General features: G+C 65.4%; 1 protein-coding gene across 1 annotated transcript in view; it reads left to right on the top strand.

Annotated features, from left to right (window-relative positions):
* LOC141972807 (protein Smaug homolog 2-like) overlaps positions 1 to 10,613 on the top strand; it is a 16,219-nt gene extending 5,606 nt beyond the window's left edge. Inside the window, exons 11-20 of the mRNA XM_074930829.1 lie at positions 7,151 to 7,268; positions 7,526 to 7,618; positions 8,003 to 8,254; positions 8,335 to 8,444; positions 8,547 to 8,633; positions 9,215 to 9,425; positions 9,542 to 9,627; positions 9,726 to 9,850; positions 10,122 to 10,202; positions 10,478 to 10,613. Of these exons, the coding sequence (XP_074786930.1) occupies positions 7,151 to 7,268; positions 7,526 to 7,618; positions 8,003 to 8,254; positions 8,335 to 8,444; positions 8,547 to 8,633; positions 9,215 to 9,425; positions 9,542 to 9,627; positions 9,726 to 9,850; positions 10,122 to 10,167 (1,128 nt within the window). The 3' untranslated portion in view covers positions 10,168 to 10,202; positions 10,478 to 10,613. The remainder of the gene's footprint in view (positions 1 to 7,150; positions 7,269 to 7,525; positions 7,619 to 8,002; positions 8,255 to 8,334; positions 8,445 to 8,546; positions 8,634 to 9,214; positions 9,426 to 9,541; positions 9,628 to 9,725; positions 9,851 to 10,121; positions 10,203 to 10,477) is intronic.
* The last annotated feature ends 9,805 nt before the right edge of the window (positions 10,614 to 20,418 follow it).

The following is a 20,418-nucleotide window of genomic DNA, read 5'->3' as shown; positions in this document are numbered from 1 at the left end:
GACTATGGCTGGTAACCATGACTACGTTATTAAAGAGAAAAACAGAAACAACCCACCCAAAGTGCCTGGTTTTTCCCCCAAAATGGGGATGGGGGGAGACGGGACAGACAGGTCAGTCGCTGGGGGGGGGGGGGTGGGGGGGTGTTCGCCTTCCCTCCCCATCCCCTTCCTCCTGGCCTCTCCCTCCCCCTTGGCTCTCGGGGCGTTTCTCGCGCTCCTGGAGGCGGAGGCGGAGGGGAGGGATTGGGGATAAACACCGGGATTTTGGTAAATAAACGTTTTTGGTCTCGTACCGGCTCCTCCGGGCTCGGGGGGGGGGGGGGGAGGCGGGACTTGACACTCAGGCGTCTGTGGGAAGAGCCACGCCCCCTCTCAGCGCTGCCCTCTGACGGCGTGGTGACGTCACGGCTCGGCCGCGTGACGTCACTCCGCGCCCCCAACCTCACCTGAATGGCGCTCAGGCCCCCGTCACGTGACGCCGGAAGTTGCGGCTGGAGCGGGACCGGCGGCGGGGCCCGAGCGGGGCCGGGGCCGAGCGCGGAGCGGGGCCGGGGCCGAGCGCGGAGCGGGGCCGGGGCCGAGCGCGGAGCGGGGTAAGGAGGAGGCGGCGGCGGGGCGCCCCCCGCCCCGGGAGATCGGCCTCTCCCGCGGAGCCGCCGGGGCCCGATGCGGGGTTTAGGCCTCTGGCGAGGCGCTGCCCGGGGCGGCCTGTGTCCCCTCTCCCGCCGGGACACCCGGGCGCGCCCTGCCTGCCTCTGGGGACATCCCTGCCTCTCCCCCCCGCCCCCAGCAGCCCCCGGGACACCCCCGTATTACATCCATGTAATTTTTTGGGGGAAAAAGAAGCAAATTGGGACGAGTCACCCTGTAACGGCGGTTTTTTCCTCTGCCCCCATGCTGGGACCCCAATCTTTGAACTGGGAAGTGCAAGGTGGGGTTTTGGAGGGGGGGGGGGGGGGGGGTGTCCAGAGCAGAGCTCTGCATGAAGGGACAGGGGCAATGTACCCTAAAACGTGGGTTTTGTCCCCAGATCGGTGAGGAGCCATCGCTCTGATGTGGAAATTCATCGCTTACCGGTTCACCGACACGGTGAGGCCACTGGGGGGAGCTGGGGAGAGGGGGTGGGAGCGGCGTGGTGTCCCCAGCATGTCCCCAGCGTGTCTCCTTGTCCTCCAGCCCCTGCAGATCAAGTCGGTGGTGGCCCCCGAGCACGTCAAGGGTTCCATCTACGTGGAGGCTACAAACAGACGCGCGTCAAGCAGGCGATCGAGGGGGTGGGCAACCTGCGCACGGGCTACTGGAACCAGCAGGTGGTTCCGGAACATCAAGGAGATGACCGTCGTCCTCAAAGCGGTCAGAGAAGTCACCAACCTCAAACCCAAATCTTGGGTGCACCTCTGTCCCGATATCGGGGAGGGTTCTTAAACGATCCCAAGAGGGAGATGAAGACACAAACGAGGTCAAGTGCCGTGCAACCTTGTGAACTTTATTTTGCATCCAACTGGTAATAGTGATAGGACGGAGAGAAAAAGGAAGGAAAAGTCAGAATCCCTAAGCAAGAAAAACGGTAGAGATGCAGCAAGATTAATCCCCGCCACCACGCATCCAGCGATGTACCGCTGGCTCAGTCCTGGTGCAGGAGGTGGTGCTCCAAGCTCCAAAAGTGATGACAAGGCTGAGAGGGAAGGAGAGAAAGAGGTAGAGTCCCGAGAGAGGAGTGCGCAGTCCTTTTATTGTCCCAGATTTCTCCAAGAAGTCCGCCCATTTCCACGGGGCTCGTTGGCTCATGGTCCTCCACGCACATGTGCCCCGGCGTTCACGGTCGTCGTGCCGGCCTGCACGTCGTCTTCGCCCCGATTTAACTTCGGGCAGAGGTGGTGGTTTCGTCTGGGACGGTTCCTTCTTCTCCAGAGCATCCTCCTCCCTGTCCACGGGACACAGAAACCGGGACGTGGTGGGGGTGCAACAGCAACGCCGGAGACATTCGGTCCAACACAGTCCCCTACAGCCTCAAAAGGGGCATCTACAAAGACATCACCCAGGTGAGGAGGGGACAAAAGGGGGACGCTGCGGTGGGTGGAGGGGGGAACGCGCAGCCGGCTCACCCCCCCACGGTTGTGCCCCTCAGGTGGATTACGTTGAGCCCAGCCACAACCAGATTTCTCTCAAAATGATCCCCCGCGGCGACTTCGACCGCATCAAAGCCCGCATGAGCTTGGCAAGGGGATGGCGCCGGCACCCCTGGCCACCTCTGAAGGGTCTCGGGTGGCCCTCAGGGATCCCTAAGAGGTCAGGGTGGCCCTTCAAGGGGTCTGAGTGGCCCTCGGTGACCCTCTGAAGGGTCAGGATAGTCCTTAGGGTGCCCTGTCCCCCCCCCCCGCAGAAGGACTGGTTTGCCAAGAGGAAGAAGTTCAAGCGAGCCCCGCAGCGACTTTTCGACGCCGAGAAGATTCGGTAGGCGACTACGACATCAGACGTGGCCCAAAAAGGTCCCCCCAGCAGAGCTATCGCTGAGGGGGGGCTATTGACCCTTTTGGGGGGGGCTTCCACCCACCCAAGGGGTGATTCGGGTTTTGTCCCAGGTCCCTGGGAGGTGACGTGGCGTCCGACGGCGACTTTCTCATCTTGGAAGGCAACCGTTACAGCCGCGAGGGATTCCTCTTCAAGAGCTTCGCCCTGTCGGCCGTGGTGAGCGCCGCTGCCGGGGTTTAAACCCCAAACTCGCCGTTTTTCCCCTCAAACTGCCTCTTTTCTAAAGCCGAGGGGCGTTGGGTGGCTCCTCAGCAGCGATATTTTCGATCCTATCTCGGCAGATAGTGGAGGGGGTGAAGCCCACCCTGTCCGAGCTGGAGAAGTTCGAGGACCAACCCGAAAGCATCGACCTGGAGGTGGTGACAGAGAGCACAGGTAAGCGGGTGCCACCCCCATGTCCCTGTCACCCCTCCCTGTGGCGTTGTCCCCTCACTGTTCCCCCCCCTCCCACCCCCAGGGAAGGAATGAGAGCACAACTTCCAGCCCGGTGACAATGTGGAGGTGTGCGAGGGCGAGCTGATGAACCTGCAAGGCGAAATCCTCAGTATCAACAGCAACAAAATCACCATCATGCCCAAACATGAGGATTTGAAGGTCAAGGAGTTGCTGGGGAGCAACAACGGCCCCCCCCCAACACCCCCAGCCTCTTCCCCTTGCTCGTGGGCAGACTCCGATACACGGCCGCCAGACCCCCATGTACGGCTCCGGCTCCTGCACCCCATGTACGGCTCACAGACCCCCTGCATGACGGTGAGTGGCACTGGGGGGGGGACATCGGGGATGGGGGGCACCCTGGGGACACTGAGGGGACATTGGGGTGGACTGGAATGAGCTGGGCCATTGAGGGGACATGGCGGGATGGAGGCAGTGGGCATTAGGGGATCCCGGGGAGATGAAGTGGCATCTGGGGGAGATATGGAGGGGTTTGGGGTGACTCAGGGATGGGTGGGACCCCAGGGTCAGAGGGGACAGGGATTGGGGGGACACAGAGGTGACACTGGGGTGACTTGAAGGAGGCTGGACCAGACTGAGATGGGACTTTGGGGGACACAGAGGTGACGGGGCTGAAGTAGGACACAGAGAAGGTGGGGCTCGAAGGGGTCCCTTCAGCCAAAGAGGCAGTTCTTGGGTTCCCCCCAGCCAGAGGGGGCTCGGGGGGGCTGACGGAGCTGCCAGGGCCCTGGCAGGCAGCCGCACGCCGCACTACGGCTCGCAGACGCCGCTGCCCGACGGCAGCCGCACGCCCGCCCAGAGCGGCGCCTGGGACCCCAACAGCCCCAACACCCCCTCCGGGTAGGTCCGGGGGGTCCCCCCGTTTACCGGTGTTGCCTTTAGGGTAAGAGCTCACTTGGTAAGAGAGAAATCCCCTTGCGTTCTGGCCGGTCCTCAGAGATCAGAGGGGCGAGGGGCGGCTGGACTTGTCCCTTAACAGGTGTGACATGAAATTGGTATTAATATACCAGTCGGGACTGGGACCCTGATCCGAGCCAGCCCCAGCGGGCACTCAGGAGAAACAGTCGGATTCACGGATAGCACGGTTTGTTTTCATGCAGCGTTGACAGGTTCCCTGAGGCTGCCTACGATAAACGCACAAGCTGCAGGTTGGCTCTAGAGCACTACAGCAACCGAGAAAACCCAACCCGGAACGATTGCAGTCCCCCACACACAGTTCCCGCGGATGCACTGGGCGTAGCCCCCTCTGGGGGGGCGAGAGCACGAACCCGTGGGTCTGTCCCTCCGCTTTGGTGTCGGGTGGTCGTCCCTCCAAGTTGGGTGCAGGCTTGGGGGGCTATTTGTGGTGGTAGGTCGGGGTGAGCGGGTGGGGCTGGAGTCCAATCAACATTCTGTCAATACTGACCCAGTTTCGTGGTGCCAAGGGGCACGGCGGGCTTCTGTGGGAAAAGGAGGGAGGACGGGAAGCAAGATGGACTTGGTACAGTGGGTGCAGGAGAGAAGGGAGGCTGAGCACAGAGTTGGCAGGTTGCCACAAAAAGTCATATTTGAAGGGAGCCGAGCAGAGGAGGAGATAAAATCCCGAGTAAAAGCCTGGCTGGCTGGCCGGGCCCAAAGAGCTGTGGGGAAGGGAGTTAACTCCAGTTTACCACCAGTGGCGTCCCCCAGGGCTGGGTGTTGGGGCCGCTCCTGTTTAACACCTTCACTGATGAGCTGGACGAGGGGCTCGAGTGCCCCCGCGGTCAGTTTGCAGGTGACACCCAGCCGGCTGGGGGTGTTGGTCTCTCGAGGGTGGGGAGGCTCTGCAGAGAGACCTGGCCAGGCTGGAGCCATGGGCTGAGCCCAGCTGGGGGAGTTTCACCGAGGGCAAATGCCGGGGGCTGCCCTTGGGCCACAACAGCCCCAGCAGGGCTACAGCCTGGGGGAGGAGTGGCTGGAGAGCTGCCGGTCAGAGAGGGACTGGGGGGGTTGAGAATCAGTCGATCAATCCATCAGGGTTTAGCCCCGCGTTCCCCCCACCTCCCCACGCGATTGCACAGGGACGCAGCCTCAGTCTCCTCCCTGTCCCCTTTCTTTTGCTGCAGGTGGCATCAGCCCGTGGCCGCAGGAGCCGGCCGAGGCAGGAGTAGCTCTCTCTGGCCCCCCGCCCCCTCCTGCGCCCTGGCAGCACCAACGTCAAGGCCAGCGACATGAAACGGTCACTTTTATCTTGGCGTCCGGGATCAAGAACAAGCTCTGCCTGTAGGAGAGCCAGCCCCTCTGCGAGGCTCTCAGACACACCCTGCCACCCCCCGGGACGGCCGCAGAGCCTTGGCTCTCCGGCTGCGCCAGTAAGGAGCGTTTGCCCGGTGCCGGCGGCGACCCCCCGATGCGACGTTCTCGCCCCGATGCTGCTCGAGGGCCACCACCTCCTCTCGAGGGGCCCGAAGATGCAGCCACCGAGTCGGGGCCGTCCCGGTCCGCGGCGGCTCCTGAGGAGAACAGGCACCCGCCCTTGTGCCCCCCCACCAGCAGCAGCGGGCCGGGGGGAGCAGGTGAGTGGGGCCGGCGGGGGGGCAGGAAGGGGTCTGGGGGGGAGTTGAGAGGACAGAGGGGGCAGGAAGGGGTCTGGGGGGGAATTGAGAGGACAGAGGGGGCAGGAAGGGGTCTGGGGGGGAATTGAGAGGACAGAGGGGGCGGGAAGGGGTCTGGGGGGGAGTTGAGAGGACAGAGGGGGCGGGAAGGGGTCTGGGGGGGAATTGAGAGGACAGAGGGGGTGGGAAGGGGTCTGGGGGGGAATTGAGAGGACAGAGGGGGCGGGAAGGGGTCTGGGGGGGAGTTGAGAGGACAGAGGGGGCGGGAAGGGGTCTGGGGGGGAATTGAGAGGACAGAGGGGGCGGGAAGGGGTCTGGGGGGGAATTGAGAGGACAGAGGGGGTGGGAAGGGGTCTGGGGGGAAATTGAGAGGACAGAGGGGGCGGGAAGGGGTCTGGGGGGGAATTGAGAGGACAGAGGGGGCGGGAAGGGGTCTGGGGGGAATTGAGAGGACAGAGTGGGCAGGAAGGGGTCTGGGGGGGGCACATTAAGGGCTGAGAAGGGACACTGAGGGTGAGGAGGGGTGGGAGGGGGGACAGGGAGGGGCCTGGGGGGATGGGGGGGACGGGCGGTGAGGATGGGCTGGACGGGTTGCGGGGGAAATGTAGGGGACAGACAGAACTTGGGGAGACATTAAGGGGACCCAGGTGGCTGCAGGGGACTTGGCAGGGGGGTGTCCTGCAGAGGGGACCCCAGTGCACCCCCTGACACCCCCCCCTTCTCTCCCCACAGCTCTGCACTCCCAGCTGCACCCCAGCCCGCTGGAGCCCTCCCTCTTGCTGGTGCCCAGCAGTGCCCAGGGAGGGGGACCCGAATGGGTGTGGGGGGGTGATGAAACCCATTTCCGCGTGCCCCCCCGCCCCCCTTTTGGGGCCTGCGCCCCCCCATCCCCCCAAAACAGCGTGGCCTCTTGGGGCAGCGAACAGACCGAGGAGTGGCTCTGGGGGCTGGGAGGGGACTGCTGCCCCGCTGACACCACGCCCCCCCCCTCCCACTCGCTCCCAGTAGCTGACTGGGGATGGGGGGGGGGGCAGCAGCAGGGGCAGCACCTCTGGGTGTTGCTCCCTGTCACTCTGCTCCCCACCCAGTTGGGGCCTGGGGGGGCGGGGGCCAACCCCTTGCCCCCCCTCGTCGGCCTCCCCCTCGGTGCTCAGAGACATCAGGTGGGTGACGGGGATGGGGGGGGCAGGTCGGGGGGGGGGGGCGGTGGTGGGTGTCCTAGGGGTGCGGGGGGGCAATGTGGGGGTCCTTGGGGATTTGGGGGGAGTCTGGAGTTGGGGAGTGGATTTGGGGCTCTTAGGGGTGGGGGGGCAATGCTGAGGTCCATCAGGTTTGGGGGGTGCAGGTGGGGGGGGTCCTTCCAGATTTGGGGGCGTCCTGTGCTGTGAGGGGGTGGGTAGATGGGGGGGAGTCCTTGGGGAGATGGGGGTGGGGGACTGGATGAATTTGGGGTGTGTTTGGGGGGGGCAGACACTGGGATCCTTGAAGCTCCTTCACCCTGGGGGCTCTTTTCTTGGGGGGAGGGGGCCTTCTGGTGGGTCCAGCCTCCACAAATCAGCCTTCTGTCCGTCCCCTGTCCCCCCCCCTCATAGAGCCTGTGTTTCGGCTGTGGGGGGGCCGGGGGGTCCCCGGGGAGCCGCAGCGCGGGGCAGCAGAGCCACTCGCTGCCCGTCCTCACCTCGGCCCAGGCCCCGCTCGCCTTGCCCCAGGGTACGTCTTGGGGGGGGACACGGACCCCCCCAAACCTTGGGGGGAGGAACTCTGAAACCTTGGGGAACCCCTGAGTGTGGGGGGAACCTGTGCTCCCCCCCTTCCCTGGCAACAGGGTGGGGGGGAGATGTTTCGGTCGTGGTGTGGGAGGTTTGGGGGGGGTTCAGAGTGCCTGGACCCCCCTTTAGGTGCGTTATGTGGGGTTGGGGGTGGTACAAGTCTGGGGGCCCCCCCTCACCCCAGATTCTGTACCGCAGCCCCCCCAGAGTGTCCCCTCCCCGGCACGGACCTGGAGATCAGCGCCATGCTGGAGTCGCTGTGCCTGAGCATGGCGGAGAACGCGCTGGGCCGTGAGAGGGGCCGGGGGGGGGCAAAGGGACGTGGGGGGGTGTCCATGGATGGGGGGGGGCACGGGGTGGACAGAGACATGGCAGGAGGGGGTATGATGGGGGGACGACACAGGGACAGGGTGAATTTGGGGACACAGGGGGGGATGAGGGGGGACACAGGAAGGGGATTTGGGGGGGTGGGGGGTAAGGGGACGTGGCCCCACCCCCAAAGTACCCCCTGACACCCCCCCGCCCCCACTCGGATGGCACAGACAAGACCTCCACCATCTGATGGCCCTGCCCGCCCGTCCCCAAATCGGGGGGTGCCACCCATAACCCCTCTCCTTGCCCCCCCCTCCCCAGGACCCCAGCGCACCCCCTGACCCCCCCCTCCTCTCCCCCCAGCTCTGCCCTCCCAGCTGCACCCCAGCCCGCTGGAGCCCTCCCTCTCGCTGGTGCCCGGCAGTGCCCAGGGAGGGGGACCCGAATGGGTGGGGGGGGGTGACAAAACCCCTGTCCCCGTGCCCCCCCACCCCTCTTTTGGGGACCACGCCCCCCTGCTCCCCCAAAGCAGCGTGGCCTCTTGGGGCAGCGAACAGACCGAGGAGCCGGCCCGCGTCCGCAACACCTTCGAGGAGGAGGGCAGCGGCATGAAAGGTGGGGTTTGGGGGGTCGTTTGGGGGTGGGGGGGCTCATAGGGACCTGTCACCCCATGTCACACTCCTGTCCCCCCCAAGATGTCCCCTCCTGGCTGAAGAGCCTGGGGCTGCAGAAATACACGGCGCTTTTCTCCCAAATGACGTACGAGGAGATGATGTCGCTGACGGAGCATCAACTGGAGTCGCAGGTGACACGGGGTGTCCCCCGCCATGTCCCCAGATGAAGGGGGAGACACTGTCCCCCCCTCCCCGGTCACTCTGACCCTGCTTGTCCCCTCCTGTCCCCACAGAATATCCCCAGGGGCGCACAGCAGAGGATCCTCCTCTGCATCCAGAACCTGCGGGATCGGCCGAACGTCCTCAGGACGCTTGAGAAGGTGGGACGGTGACAGGGTGGCCCTCGTGTCCCTTGGGGTGGCCTCAGGGAGGCCCTCAGGTCCTCAGAGGTGGCCCCGGTGTGGCCCATGTCCCCTTCTGCACCCCAAGGGCTGGCACGGGGTGTCCTTGTTCTCTTGTGTCCCCAGGCGTGGCACAGGGTGTGCCCCACATCCCGGTGTTGCCAAGGGTGGCACAGGGTGTCCCTGCTCCCCCTCATGTCCCCAGAGATGGCACAGGGTGTCCCCAGTGTCCCAGTGCCCCAAGGGTGGCACAGGGTATCTCCCAGGGTGTCATAGAGTGTCTCCCATGTCCCTCACGTCCCCAGGGGTGACCCAGAGCATCCCTCATGACCCTGGGGGTGGCACAGGGTGTCCCTTGTCCTCAGATCCCCAGGGGTGTCCCCACATCCCTGACACCCCTCTCCGTGTCCCCGGCAGTGGCACAAGATGTCCCTGGTCACCCCTCCCTGTGTCCCCAGGACTGGGGGGGGGGGGTTTGGGGGGTGTGTGTCCCTGATCTCCCCCTCAGTCCCCACGTTCCCCCCTCCTCCCACCTTGACACTTCCCCCCACTCTCCACAGCACATCCTAATGGGGGGAAACCTGTTGCCGGTGCTTCAGGAGCTCCAACAGATCATAGTGACCCCCATTAAAGACTTTCGGCAGCTCCCGGACGCTCCCCACCCAGACAACTCCTACAGGGCCCCCCCGGGGGCCACCAACGCCGGAGCGCCCGCAGTCCATCTCCCTGAGAAGGACATCACGAGGCTGTTCACCCGTGTCATGGGCAAAGGTGAGTTACATCCCCCCACCACAATTCCTTTTTTGGGGGGGTCCCATGGTTCGGGGGGGGGTGTGTGTGTGGAATCGGGGTGTCTGGGTCCCTCCCTGACCCCCGACACCCCCCAGTCTGCATCCAGTTCCTGACGTCGCGGCCGGACAAGGAGAACATCACCATTTACCTCCAGCTCCTGGAGAAGTGCCTGATCCACGAGGTACAGGAGAGGGGGGTGGGGGCTGGGGGGGCTGTAGGACTTGGGGGGGGGGGCTATAGGTCTGTGTGACCCCCCCATGTGCCCCCTTCCCCCCCAAGGCGTTCTCAAAGACACAGAAGAAGAGGCTCCGCTCCTGGTGGTGGCAGGCCCATTGGCTGCTCCGCAGCTTCTCACTCAGTGCCGATCAACAGCTCGCCCCAGGCCCTGCTCGCCCTCCCCCAGGGTACGTCCTGGGGGGGGACACGGGCCCCCCCAAACCTTGGCGGGGGGGAAGACAAAACCTTGGGGCACCCCCTGAGTGGGGGGAGGAACCTGTGCTCCCCCCCTCCCCTCCGCACCCCCCATCCCACTAGGGCGGGGGAAGATGTTCTGGTCGTGGTGTGGGAGGTTTGGGGGGTTCAGAGTGCCTGGTCCCCTCCCTAGGAGGGATGGGGGGGTCGGGTACAAATCTTGGGGCCCCCCCTTACCCCAGTTTCTGTTCCGCCCCCCCTCAGAGCGTCCCCTCCCCGGCACGGACCTGGAGATCAGCCCCACGCCTGAGTCGCTGTTCAGCATGGTGGAGCAAGTGCTGGGCGGTGAGGGGGGGCCCGGGGGGGGCAAAGGGACGTGAGAGGGGTCCGGGGATGTGGGGGGGGTCCAGGGTCAGGGTGGGGGCACGGGGGGAGACAGAGCCATGGCAGGAGGGAGTATGGGGGCACACACGGGGACAGGGTGAATTTGGGGACACGGGGGAGGATGGGGAGCACGGGGGGGGCGCTGGGGGGGGCAGGAAGGGATTTGGGGGAGGGGAGGGGTGTAAGGGGATGTGGCCCCCCCCAAGTACCCTCTGACACCCCCCATCCCCCTGCAGATGGCTCAGACAAGACCTCACCATCTGATGGCGCCGCCCCCCCTCCCCAAATAGGGGGGTCCCCAGCATGACCCCTCCCCCCATGACCCCTCCCCCACTCCACGGGGGGGTGTCACCCCCTCCATGAACAGTCTCGCTCGGTTCCACCCCCCCCACCCCCAAAATAAGCGGCGGGGAGGGGCGGTGGGGATTAACACAGACACCCCCTGCCCCCCCTTTACCCCCTCTCCCCCATTTTTGTCGGTTTTCACCGTTTTTAACAATCCCAAATCTTTGCGGTTTTGATGGGTTTTTCAGTTTTTATTCCTTTTCTCTTCATTACTGTATCAGTACCCCAAATGATATTAACGTATATTAATACACATTAATAATATCATTATTATTTACAGCCCAAACTGAGGGACACGGCGATGCCCCCCCTTCCCTCCCCTCCCCCAGGGTGGGGATGCCCCAGGACCCCTCCCCCGTCGGTACAGCCCCCCGCCCCCCCTTTGTACCCGCAGCGCCGCGGCCCTCTGCGATAGAAAACGTTATTTTAGACACAAGTTGTTAGGAATAACTTTAGTTCCGGCTGTGGCTACTAACCCTGACTACGTTATTAAAGAGAAAACCAGAAACACCCCCCAAAGTGCCTGGTTTTTCCCCAAAACGGGGAGGGGGGACACGCCGCTCTGTCGCTGGAGGAGTCGGAGGCGTCGCTGGGGCTCTCGTCGTCCTCCGAGGCCTCGCTGGGGTCAGGCGGGGGCTGTGCGGGGTCCCCCCCTCGCTGCCCCCCCGGACTCTTCCTCCCGGGTGGAGCTGCGGGGAGCGAGGAGACCGTCACCCAGCGCCCACCGACCCGTCGCCCGCCGGCACTCGCCGCGGCCACGCTGCAGCGGGTCTGGGCGTCGGCGATGGCGCCAAGGGGTGTGAGGCAGGCGAACGCGGGGACTCGGCTCTGCCGCCAAGAACCCACCAGCCACCGCGCCTTGACCCGCGCCCACGGACGGCTTTCCGCAGCCGGTTATCCATCGCCGGCCAAAACCTGCGGAGGGAAAGCGGTTCAGGGGCACCGGGGCCGGCAAGTCAGGGCTGGCCTAAGCCCACACGCACCTTTGGGGTGGCAGAATTCAGTGGGGGGGAGGGAGCTCAGAACCGCGACGTCCACGAAGGCCTCGGCGGCACCGGCACCGGGCGCCGGCGGAAGGTGGCCAGGCTGGTGGGTGACGGTGGGTGCAGGAATGGGGGGCGGGGGGGGCTGTGGATGCGGGACAGGGATGGGGGATGCTCGGGGGACCCTGGGGATGCGGCACCGGGGAGCCCGGGCGCTTGGGGGTCCCTACGGGTGGACGCACGAGTGCGGTGGGTGCCAGGTCCCATCTCCCCCACCCTCACCCGGAGCACCCCCATCCTGACGCCCTGCAAGGAGCTGCCAGCGGCCCCGGCCCGGTGAGCGCCGCAGCCGGCAGCGCGGCGGCCGTGGACTTTGCCCTTCCCGAGCGGCCGAAGAGCCGCCAAAGCAGCACCAAGCGCCGCAGCCACCGCGGTGCTGCCAGCGGCGGAGCCCCGACGGCCACGCGCGACGCCGTCCCGCTTAACAGTGAAGGAAGCGGCCGCCACCAAAACGCAGGCGATGGAGGAGCCGCCGGGGAAAACGGAGCTCGCTGGCGGGGCCGCCGAAGCGCCGGCAGGTACCGGCCCGCGGATACCAGCCGTGGAGGCGGCAGTGCCAAAAGTCACCGTGGGGCTCGGCCTTGCTGGCGCGGTGCCACCGGCCGCCACTCAAGCCAAGGAGCCGGCGTTCCGGCTGCCCCGCTTGGAGGGGGCTCTGCTCTTCCTCCTCATCCTCCTCCAGGCCCGCGGGGTGTCCCGGGGTCCCTCTCTCACCTCTGGGGCGAGGGGACAGGGAAAGGGGGGGTGCACACCGGGAGGAGGGGCTTGGGGACACCCAGGGACGCTTCGGAACGGTCCAGGGACAGTCCAGAACTTCTGGGGACATTTGCGGACACTTGGGGACCCCCAGGGAGTTCTGGGCATGGTCAGGGACACCCCGAGAGCCCCAGGGACCTTTAGAGACCCCCAGGCATGTCTGAGGATGCTCAGGGACGCCCAGAGAGCCCCAGAGACACTCGGGGACAGGCAGGGAGTGCTGGCGGGGCCGAGGGGGGCCAGGGACAGCCAGAGGGCCCCGGGAACAGCCCCGGAGGCCTAGAGGTGGCCGAGGATGGCCAGCGACAGCCGGGGAGCTCTGGGAACACCCAGCGCCAGTCAGAGGCCGCCGGCGCCTCCCGGGGAGGGCGGGGGACCCCCGAGGACAGACAGGCCCAGGCGCGGGGCGCCCAGAGAAGCCCGGGGACAGGTGGGCACCGCTGGGGACACCCGCGGAGCCCCGTGCCCCCCCTTCCCGCCCGCCCGTCCCCTCAGGCCCAGGTTCAGCCCCCTCGCGGCCCCACCTGCTGCCGCCGCAGCCGCTCCCGCAGCACCGCCTCGGTACCGCCGGTGCCGCTGGCGGCCCGGCCCGGCCCGGCCCGGCGGGCTCCCAGGGCGCCGCGGAACTCACAGGCCGCCGCCATCTTCCCGCACCGCGCGCCACAGGGCGCACGCGCGGCCGCCGCAGCCAATCCCCTCCCTCCACTTCCAGCCAATGAGCGGCGGCGGGGCGGGAGGAACGGGGCGGGAACAAGACTGGAGAGGCGGTCATTGACGGCCCGACACCAATGGCGGCGCGGCTGCTGGCCAATGGCGGCGGAGCGGAGGCGGGGCCGTCTGCGGCAGAGCCAATGGGAGGAGGAGGCGGAAGCGGAGGCGGGGTGTAAGGGCAGAGCATGAGCGCGGCCGGCGCTGAAGCCGCTTCACTCTCCCCCCGCCCCGCAGTGGGGTCCCGGCTCAGCACCCCCCCACCCCCGGGGGTCCCGCTGCAACCCTCTCTCGGCCCCGGGGGGGCATTTAACCGCCCTTTCCCCAGCCCTGGGGGGCGCGAGGCCCTGGTTCATCCCCCCGGCTGCACCCACAGACCTTTATTGACAACTAAACCTCGTTCCAACCGCCGACACTGAGCAGGGGAAAGGGGTGTGGAGAAAGAGAACGGGGGGACACAAAGAGAACGGGGGCAGCAGGGGGTGGGGGGCACAGGTGGGCCCCCTCAATCTTCCATCAGTTTGCCGAGGAAGTGGAGGTTGAAGATCCTGTACCTGTCCTCGAAATCCATGTGGACGAGCCCGTACTCTCGGTCCCTGCAGAGCAGGGTCCCGGTGGCTTCACGGTGCATCCCCAGGATCACCTTGACCTGAGGCAGAGGAGGGGTGCAGATGGGGGGAGAGTGAGCCCTGAGGGGGCTGGTGGGGGGGTCCCAGCGGAGCTGGGGTAGCACCTGAGGGGATCTAGAAGGTCCCCAAAGGAGCAGGGGGGGGTTGGGAGTGGTGCGGGCCCAGGATAAATGGGGGAGCTGGGGGGGCCCGACCTTGTTCCTCTTGGTGGGGCTGATGGGCTCCAGGTGCTTGCTGGAGATGCTCAGCACTTCCTCGCTGTCCCTCAGGTAGACAGCGCACATCCTGCCCTACAAAAACAGAAAAAGAGAGGGGGGGAAATCAGCATTACCATGTGTGTTACCCCCTCCCTGCCCCAAAAGCACCCCCGAACCGGGGCGGGGGGGTCTCACCGTGACGCTGCGGATGACGCCGATCTGTCCCACCACCTGACTGTCCGGGTAGGTGTCACGGACATTCACGTAGATGTTGGTGGTCACCCAGTCGCGGGAGCTCTGCTCGATCCCCGAGCCGGGGGTGTGGCGGTTGTACCGCCGCATCTGCGGGGCTGTAGGTGTCCTGGATCTATTGACCACCGGGCTGGGGCTGGGGCTGTCCTGGGGAGAGAGAGAAGGCAGTGTTGGGGTGTGTAGGGGGGCTACAAGGCGGGTTTTGGGGGTCGTAGCGGGGCTATGAGAGGGTTTGGGTGTCGTAGGGAGTTTAGGGGGGGAGTAGGGGGCTACAAGGTGGGTTTGGGGAGTTGTAGGGATTTTAGGGGGGTTATGAGGGGATTTTGAGGGGGATGCTTGGTGGGGGCCTGTGGATGCAGGTCAGGGATTGGGGATGCTCGGGGAGATTCCCCCTATTTTGCTGATTAGGTATACCAATTAAACTCAGTCACCAGAGTGAAAAGAGCAGGAGTATTTTGCTGGGGAAAACCAAATAATGTAACAGTGCAATACAGAAAACGTGCAGTAAGAAAAGGCAGAAGAGTGCAGCTAAAGCAACGAGAGGAAAATATAGGGAAATGCGTCAGATCATCACTACCTGAGAGTCAGAGCAGCAAGTACAAAAGATCCTTCTCCAGATGGATGACATCTTCCAGCCCCGCGGGCAGCCCCGGTTCCAGCGAGGGTTTGCAGAGCCTGGCCCGGGCAGGGGGAAATCCTACGCGGTGCCTCCGCCCGGAGCTGAAGCCTCCAGAGTCGCTGGGAGTGGGCCCGGCCTTGTATACCAGAGATTGATAAGCCAGAATAACTGGCACCTTTGTCTGGCCCAGTAAATTTCATGTTATCATTTTCTTGTTGCATTCCACCCAAAGCCTGGCCAGGGCTCGGCGGCTGAGACCAAAGAAATTTCTACCAAGCCGGAATACGTGGGTCCTTAGCCTTGAACAAGGATGCGAAAGGAAAGTTGGATACTTTGTCTCCTGACACATTCCGTACAGATTATATCTGGTGTCTAAGCTGCCTCTTTCCCTGGCGAGTTTCCCTGCTTTATTAATGACCACATGCTAAGGTAGAGGCTTCAGCCCGGGGCCTGTTGCTCAGGCTGCAGCATTTCAGTGCCTGAGCACTGTTTACACCAGCACAGGCGGGTGGTGATACCTCAGTGCAGCACCCACGAGCACGGTGGGTATCAGTTATCACATCTACAGGATTCACCTACGGGGCAGCTCTGCCCTGGGCCGCTTGGCCGAGCCTGAGCACGTCACAGGTGGATGCGGGGCAGGGATGGGGGATGCTCGGGGGGCCCTGGGGATGCAGCACAGGGAGATGGTTGTGCCAGGATGCCTAAAGGAAAGGTGTCCACCCGTCCGTCCTCACCCAGGATTACCTGGGCGGGGTTTTTGGCCAGCCGTGCTCGGGTTGTGCAGGGGACGAACGAGCAGCACAGCGTGGCTCTGTGACTTCAGACTAGCGGAGCACCTGCAGCCTCACGGCAGTTTACTGATTCCGAGTCTCTTCTGCGGAATCACGATGGCCACTGATTGCTTATTTCTAGGATCTCGTTCATGTATAAGAAATCATTAAAAAAGAGAGATTTTCATCTGTTTCCTACCAGTAACAGCCCCGCGGGACGCAGCTCCGAGGAGCGATGCCGAGAGGAACCGAGCAGCGTCGCTGCGTCGTTGGCTGACCCGGGCTGGCTGCGAAAAGGGGTAATTTCAGTTTCATTGCGGGGGGGGAGCGTTTGGCATTCCCGGCGGGGTTTGGGGTGAGATTATTTCAAAGGTTTTGCTGCCGAAACGCCGCCGCGTCCAAGCCCCCGGCGGGTTTTCTCTTCCCGGCTCCTCACCCCCGCGGATCCTGTTCAAAAGCCTTTTGCTGTTTCTGTTCCGCTCTCTGTGGGCGCGGAGCTGAGCTTAACTGACCTGGGGACTAAACCCCCGGCCCCGGGGGCTGGGCCGGCCCTGCCGAGGGCGTGCGGAGCCGCGAGGAAGGGGGCAGCGATCGGGGCGAGGGCAGGAGCCGCGCGGGGCCGGGAGGCCCCAGAGACCCAGCGGGAAAACTCCGGCCTCGGTTTGGGGTCTCGGGGTGTCGCCAGCCCCGGAGCTGCTGGGAGGTGCCGCTGGGCTTCATCCCGGCGTGACGCTGGCACAGAACAAACCCATTTCTCCTGACGTTCCCGGACAGGCGAATCCCCCCCGGGGGCAGCACAGCTGGGACTTTTGGGCTACGGAGAAGGGAACAGAGCCCAAACCCGGCCGGGGCAGAGACGTTCCCGGCCGGCTGACGGGATCGGGGTGTTCCCGTGCCCCAGCCTGTTTGGGGCAGGGAGGGGAAGGGTCTGCTCCTCCCTCCTCCGCCACCGGGGCCGGTACCCCCGGCAGTAGGGCGGGACACCCCAATTCTGGGGCGCAGAGCCCGCCACCCCTCGGGGACCCCACCCTCGCGCCTCAGGGCCCCCCCAGAAAGCGGGTGCTCAGCCCCAAGGTTCCGCTCCCCCCACACCCTGCCCTCTCTGGGGGAGGGCGTTAGCGCTGGGGCCGTTGGGTCTGGAGGGGCATTAAGCTCGCTCTGGCGTCACCCCCCCGGCCCGGCCGGATCGGGGGCTCAGGGCTGATGTTTAGCGCCGGGTTTAGCGCCAGGGGCAGGGGCAGCGGGATCTTCAGGGCTTGTTCAGGGCCAGGGCCATCTTTAGGCCCGGGTTCAGCGCCAGGGACATGTCTCGGGCCAGGTCTGGGCCCCGCGCAAGGCTGCGGCTGCCGGGGGTGCCCGCTGCGCCCCGTCCCCCCCCGTCCCGAGGGCCCCGGCGTCCGCGGCGGCGGCTGCCAACAGCCCGCGGGGGCCCCCCCGGTCCTCCGGCGCTCGAGGGGGCGCCCCTGCCCGTTCCCCTGCCCGCCCTCGGCTGGCGGCGCCGGGTGAGTCCTGGCGGGGCCGTCCCTTGCGGCGCTCCCCGAGGGGGGATTCCGGTGGGGCCGGGCCCGGCGGCGGGAGCGGAGAGGTGAGGGGCAGGGAGGGGGTGTGGGCCGAGGGGCAGGAGGGAGAGGAGAGGCCGTGGGGCGGGAGGAGCGGGCAGGGCTGCGGGCAGGGGGGCGGCAGCAGCCCCGGGCCTGCCTGCCGGCCCTCAGAGGGGCCGCCCCGCCGCTCTCTCCCCGCAGGCTGCTCCCGGCCCCGCCGCCCGGCCCCGCGGCCGCTGGCTCCTGCGCCACGGGCTCCGGCACGGTGGGGAAGGGACGTTTCCCTCTCTGCCCTGCCGCCCTCCTCCCCCTCCGCCGCCCAAAATGGCCCCGAGTTGCTCTCAGCCCCCCAGCTTGGGTATTTTCCTCCGGGAGACCGTCCCCTCCCCGCCCCCGCCAGCCCGGGAGCCGTTTTCCTCCCCATCCCGCTAACGGCACGGCGACAGCTGCGGAGGCCCGGAATGAGCCTCTCGGCCGGTGCCCGCCCAAAGCCAGGCGGCCGCCCACCCCCTCTTCCGTGGCCACCTCGTTTTCCCTTTTCTGGGGCTTTTTTTCAGCGACATCCGAACGGATGCAGTTTTCCCCGGAAGCCGGGGTGCCCCCAGGCCGGCCGTCGCCTTTGTGGATAACAGGCGAGGGGGCACCTTTACACCGCGTCACGGTGGGGAAAACGGCACCGAAAGATCCCCCTCCCGAGGGGGAAGGAAGGACTTAACTCGTTATCCCGCTCCTTAATTAGTGACATGAGTTGCTCGCCTGCGCTGAGCTTCCCCATCATTATCAGAGTTGTTTCTAGGAGGGTGGTGGTGTCCCAACCTGTGCTGTGGCTATCGTGGTGCCCCTCACTCTGGGCCCGATTAATCAGAGCTCGTAACGAGGGGAGACCTCGTTAAGCCAGGTCTTTCCTCGCTGCAGGATCCAAAAGAACATGTTGGTGGATCTGAACAAGGAGATGATGAATGAAGTGGGCATCAGAGAGGTGGGAGACATCACCGCCATCCTCAGACATGCCCGAGTCGTGTGCAGGCAGGTACGGGGAAGTCCTGCCGGCTCGTTCAGCAGCAGAGTTTTGCCTCGAGCCTTCTTGTTCACAACAGCACGCACAAGCACAACAGAAACGCACCGGGGCACAACACAGGGGCACCAGGCAGGGGCTCACATGTATCCAATTAATCAATTAATGTTTAATATGGCAACAGTTTCCTCAAGTCTCTCTCCTCTTCCTTCGTTTCTTGCCCTGAAGTGACCTCAACCCCACAGCACCCAGGTCAGTCCCTTTCTCCCGAATGCTGCCACTTGCACACGATTCTTTCCCCACCTCGGTGCCATCCAAATCTGGATTGTCCATAGGGATCGGCGTGGCCCGGCAGGATGCCCAAGTCATCTGTTCCTTCAGGATCCTGACAAAAACCAGAACTTGGCCTCGGATCAGAACCCGGGCTTCAAGTTCAAAATCAGGGATTACCCACCAGGCACTGATTCGGTGAGTTTTTCCACCTTTATCTCAGGCCTCCCAGGCATGTAACCCCCTAGATTTTACCAGGGTCACAGTCACAATGCCAGCTGAGGGCAACTTCACCCTGGCAGCTTGGCCTGCGTGTATTTTCAGGGGGAACTGGCCCTTGTGATGGTCAAATATAGGAGCATCCTCACCTGATAATCCCATAGGACCAAACGCTCATCTTTTGGGGTTCACATCATGTCCCCAGCGGTTACTGACAATAAAAACCGCTTGTGCCAACCTTATATCCCAGTTAGGGCGGGAAACACTGGCATGTCCCTTGATCAAGCCATCACTTCAGCACGCCATTAGCGTGAGGTACTGTGGGGTATGAAGCACCCCCCTGATGCCTCGTGTGCCCGCTCCTCGACCACCCCGGCATTCAAGTGGCTCCTGTTCCTGATTAAACTGATCTGGGGGTTTCCTTCTCTGTCTGCTGTGGGTGCCAGGAATGATCTCGCTGCACACCGGGCTCCCTCGCGGTTTCTCCCTGCCCGGCTCCCACAGGAGGTGGTGGGGGGTTTTCCAGAGATCTTCACCCCTTCTCCGGGCCTGGTGGTAGCCCTCCCCGGGAGGCGCCAGTGGCCTCTGACTGGCGCTGGGTGTTCCCAGAGCTCCCCGGCTGTCGCTGGCCATCCTCGGCCACCTCTAGGCCTCCGGGGCTGTTCCCGGGGCCCTCTGGCTGTCCCTGGCCCCCCTCGGCCCCGCCAGCACTCCCTGCCTGTCCCCGAGTGTCTCTGGGGCTCTCTGGGCGTCCCTGAGCATCCTCAGACATCCCTGGGGGTCCCTAAAGGTCCCTGGGGCTCTCGGGGTGTCCCTGACCATGCCCAGAGCTCCCTGGGGGTCCCCAAGTGTCCGCAAATGTCCCCAGAATTTCTGGACTGTCCCTGGACCGTTCCGAAGCGTCCCTGGGTGTCCCCAAGCCCCTCCTCCCGGTGTGCACCCCCCCTTTCCCTGTCCCCTCGCCCCAGAGGCGAGAGAGGGACCCCGGGACACCCCGCGGGCCTGGAGGAGGATGAGGAGGAAGAGCAGAGCCCCCTCCAAGCGGGGCAGCCGTAACGCCGGCTCCTTGGCTTGAGTGGCGGCCGGTGGCACCGCGCCGGCAAGGCCGAGCCCCACGGTGACCTTTGGCACTGCCGCCTCCACGGCTGGTATCCGCGGGCCGGTACCCGCCGGCGCTTCGGCGGCCCCGCCAGCGAGCTCCGTTTTCCCCGGCGGCTCCTCCATCGCCTGCGTTTTGGTGGCGGCCGCTTCCTTCACTGTTAAGCGGGACGGCGTCGCGCGTGGCCGTCGGGGCTCCGCCGCTGGCAGCACCGCGGTGGCTGCGGCGCTTGGTGCTGCTTTGGCGGCTCTTCGGCCGCTCGGGAAGGGCAAAGTCCACAGCCGCCGCGCTGCCGGCTGCGGCGCTCACCGGGCCGGGGCCGCTGGCAGCTCCTTGCAGGGCGTCAGGATGGGGGTGCTCCGGGTGAGGGTGGGGGAGATGGGACCTGGCACCCACCGCACTCGTGCGTCCACCCGTAGGGACCCCCAAGCGCCCGGGTTCCCCGGTGCCGCATCCCCAGGGTCCCCCGAGCATCCCCCATCCCTGTCCCGCATCCACAGCCCCCCCCGCCCCCCATTCCTGCACCCACCGTCACCCACCAGCCTGGCCACCTTCCGCCGGCGCCCGGTGCCGGTGCCGCCGAGGCCTTCGTGGACGTCGCGGTTCTGAGCTCCCTCCCCCCCACTGAATTCTGCCACCCCAAAGGTGCGTGTGGGCTTAGGCCAGCCCTGACTTGCCGGCCCCGGTGCCCCTGAACCGCTTTCCCTCCGC

This window comes from Athene noctua, chromosome 35, assembly GCF_965140245.1.
Source record: "Athene noctua chromosome 35, bAthNoc1.hap1.1, whole genome shotgun sequence".
Taxonomy (NCBI): domain Eukaryota; kingdom Metazoa; phylum Chordata; class Aves; order Strigiformes; family Strigidae; genus Athene; species Athene noctua.
The sequence above is the reverse complement of the archived record's forward strand: the minus strand, read 5'-3'. Positions and strand labels throughout refer to the sequence as shown.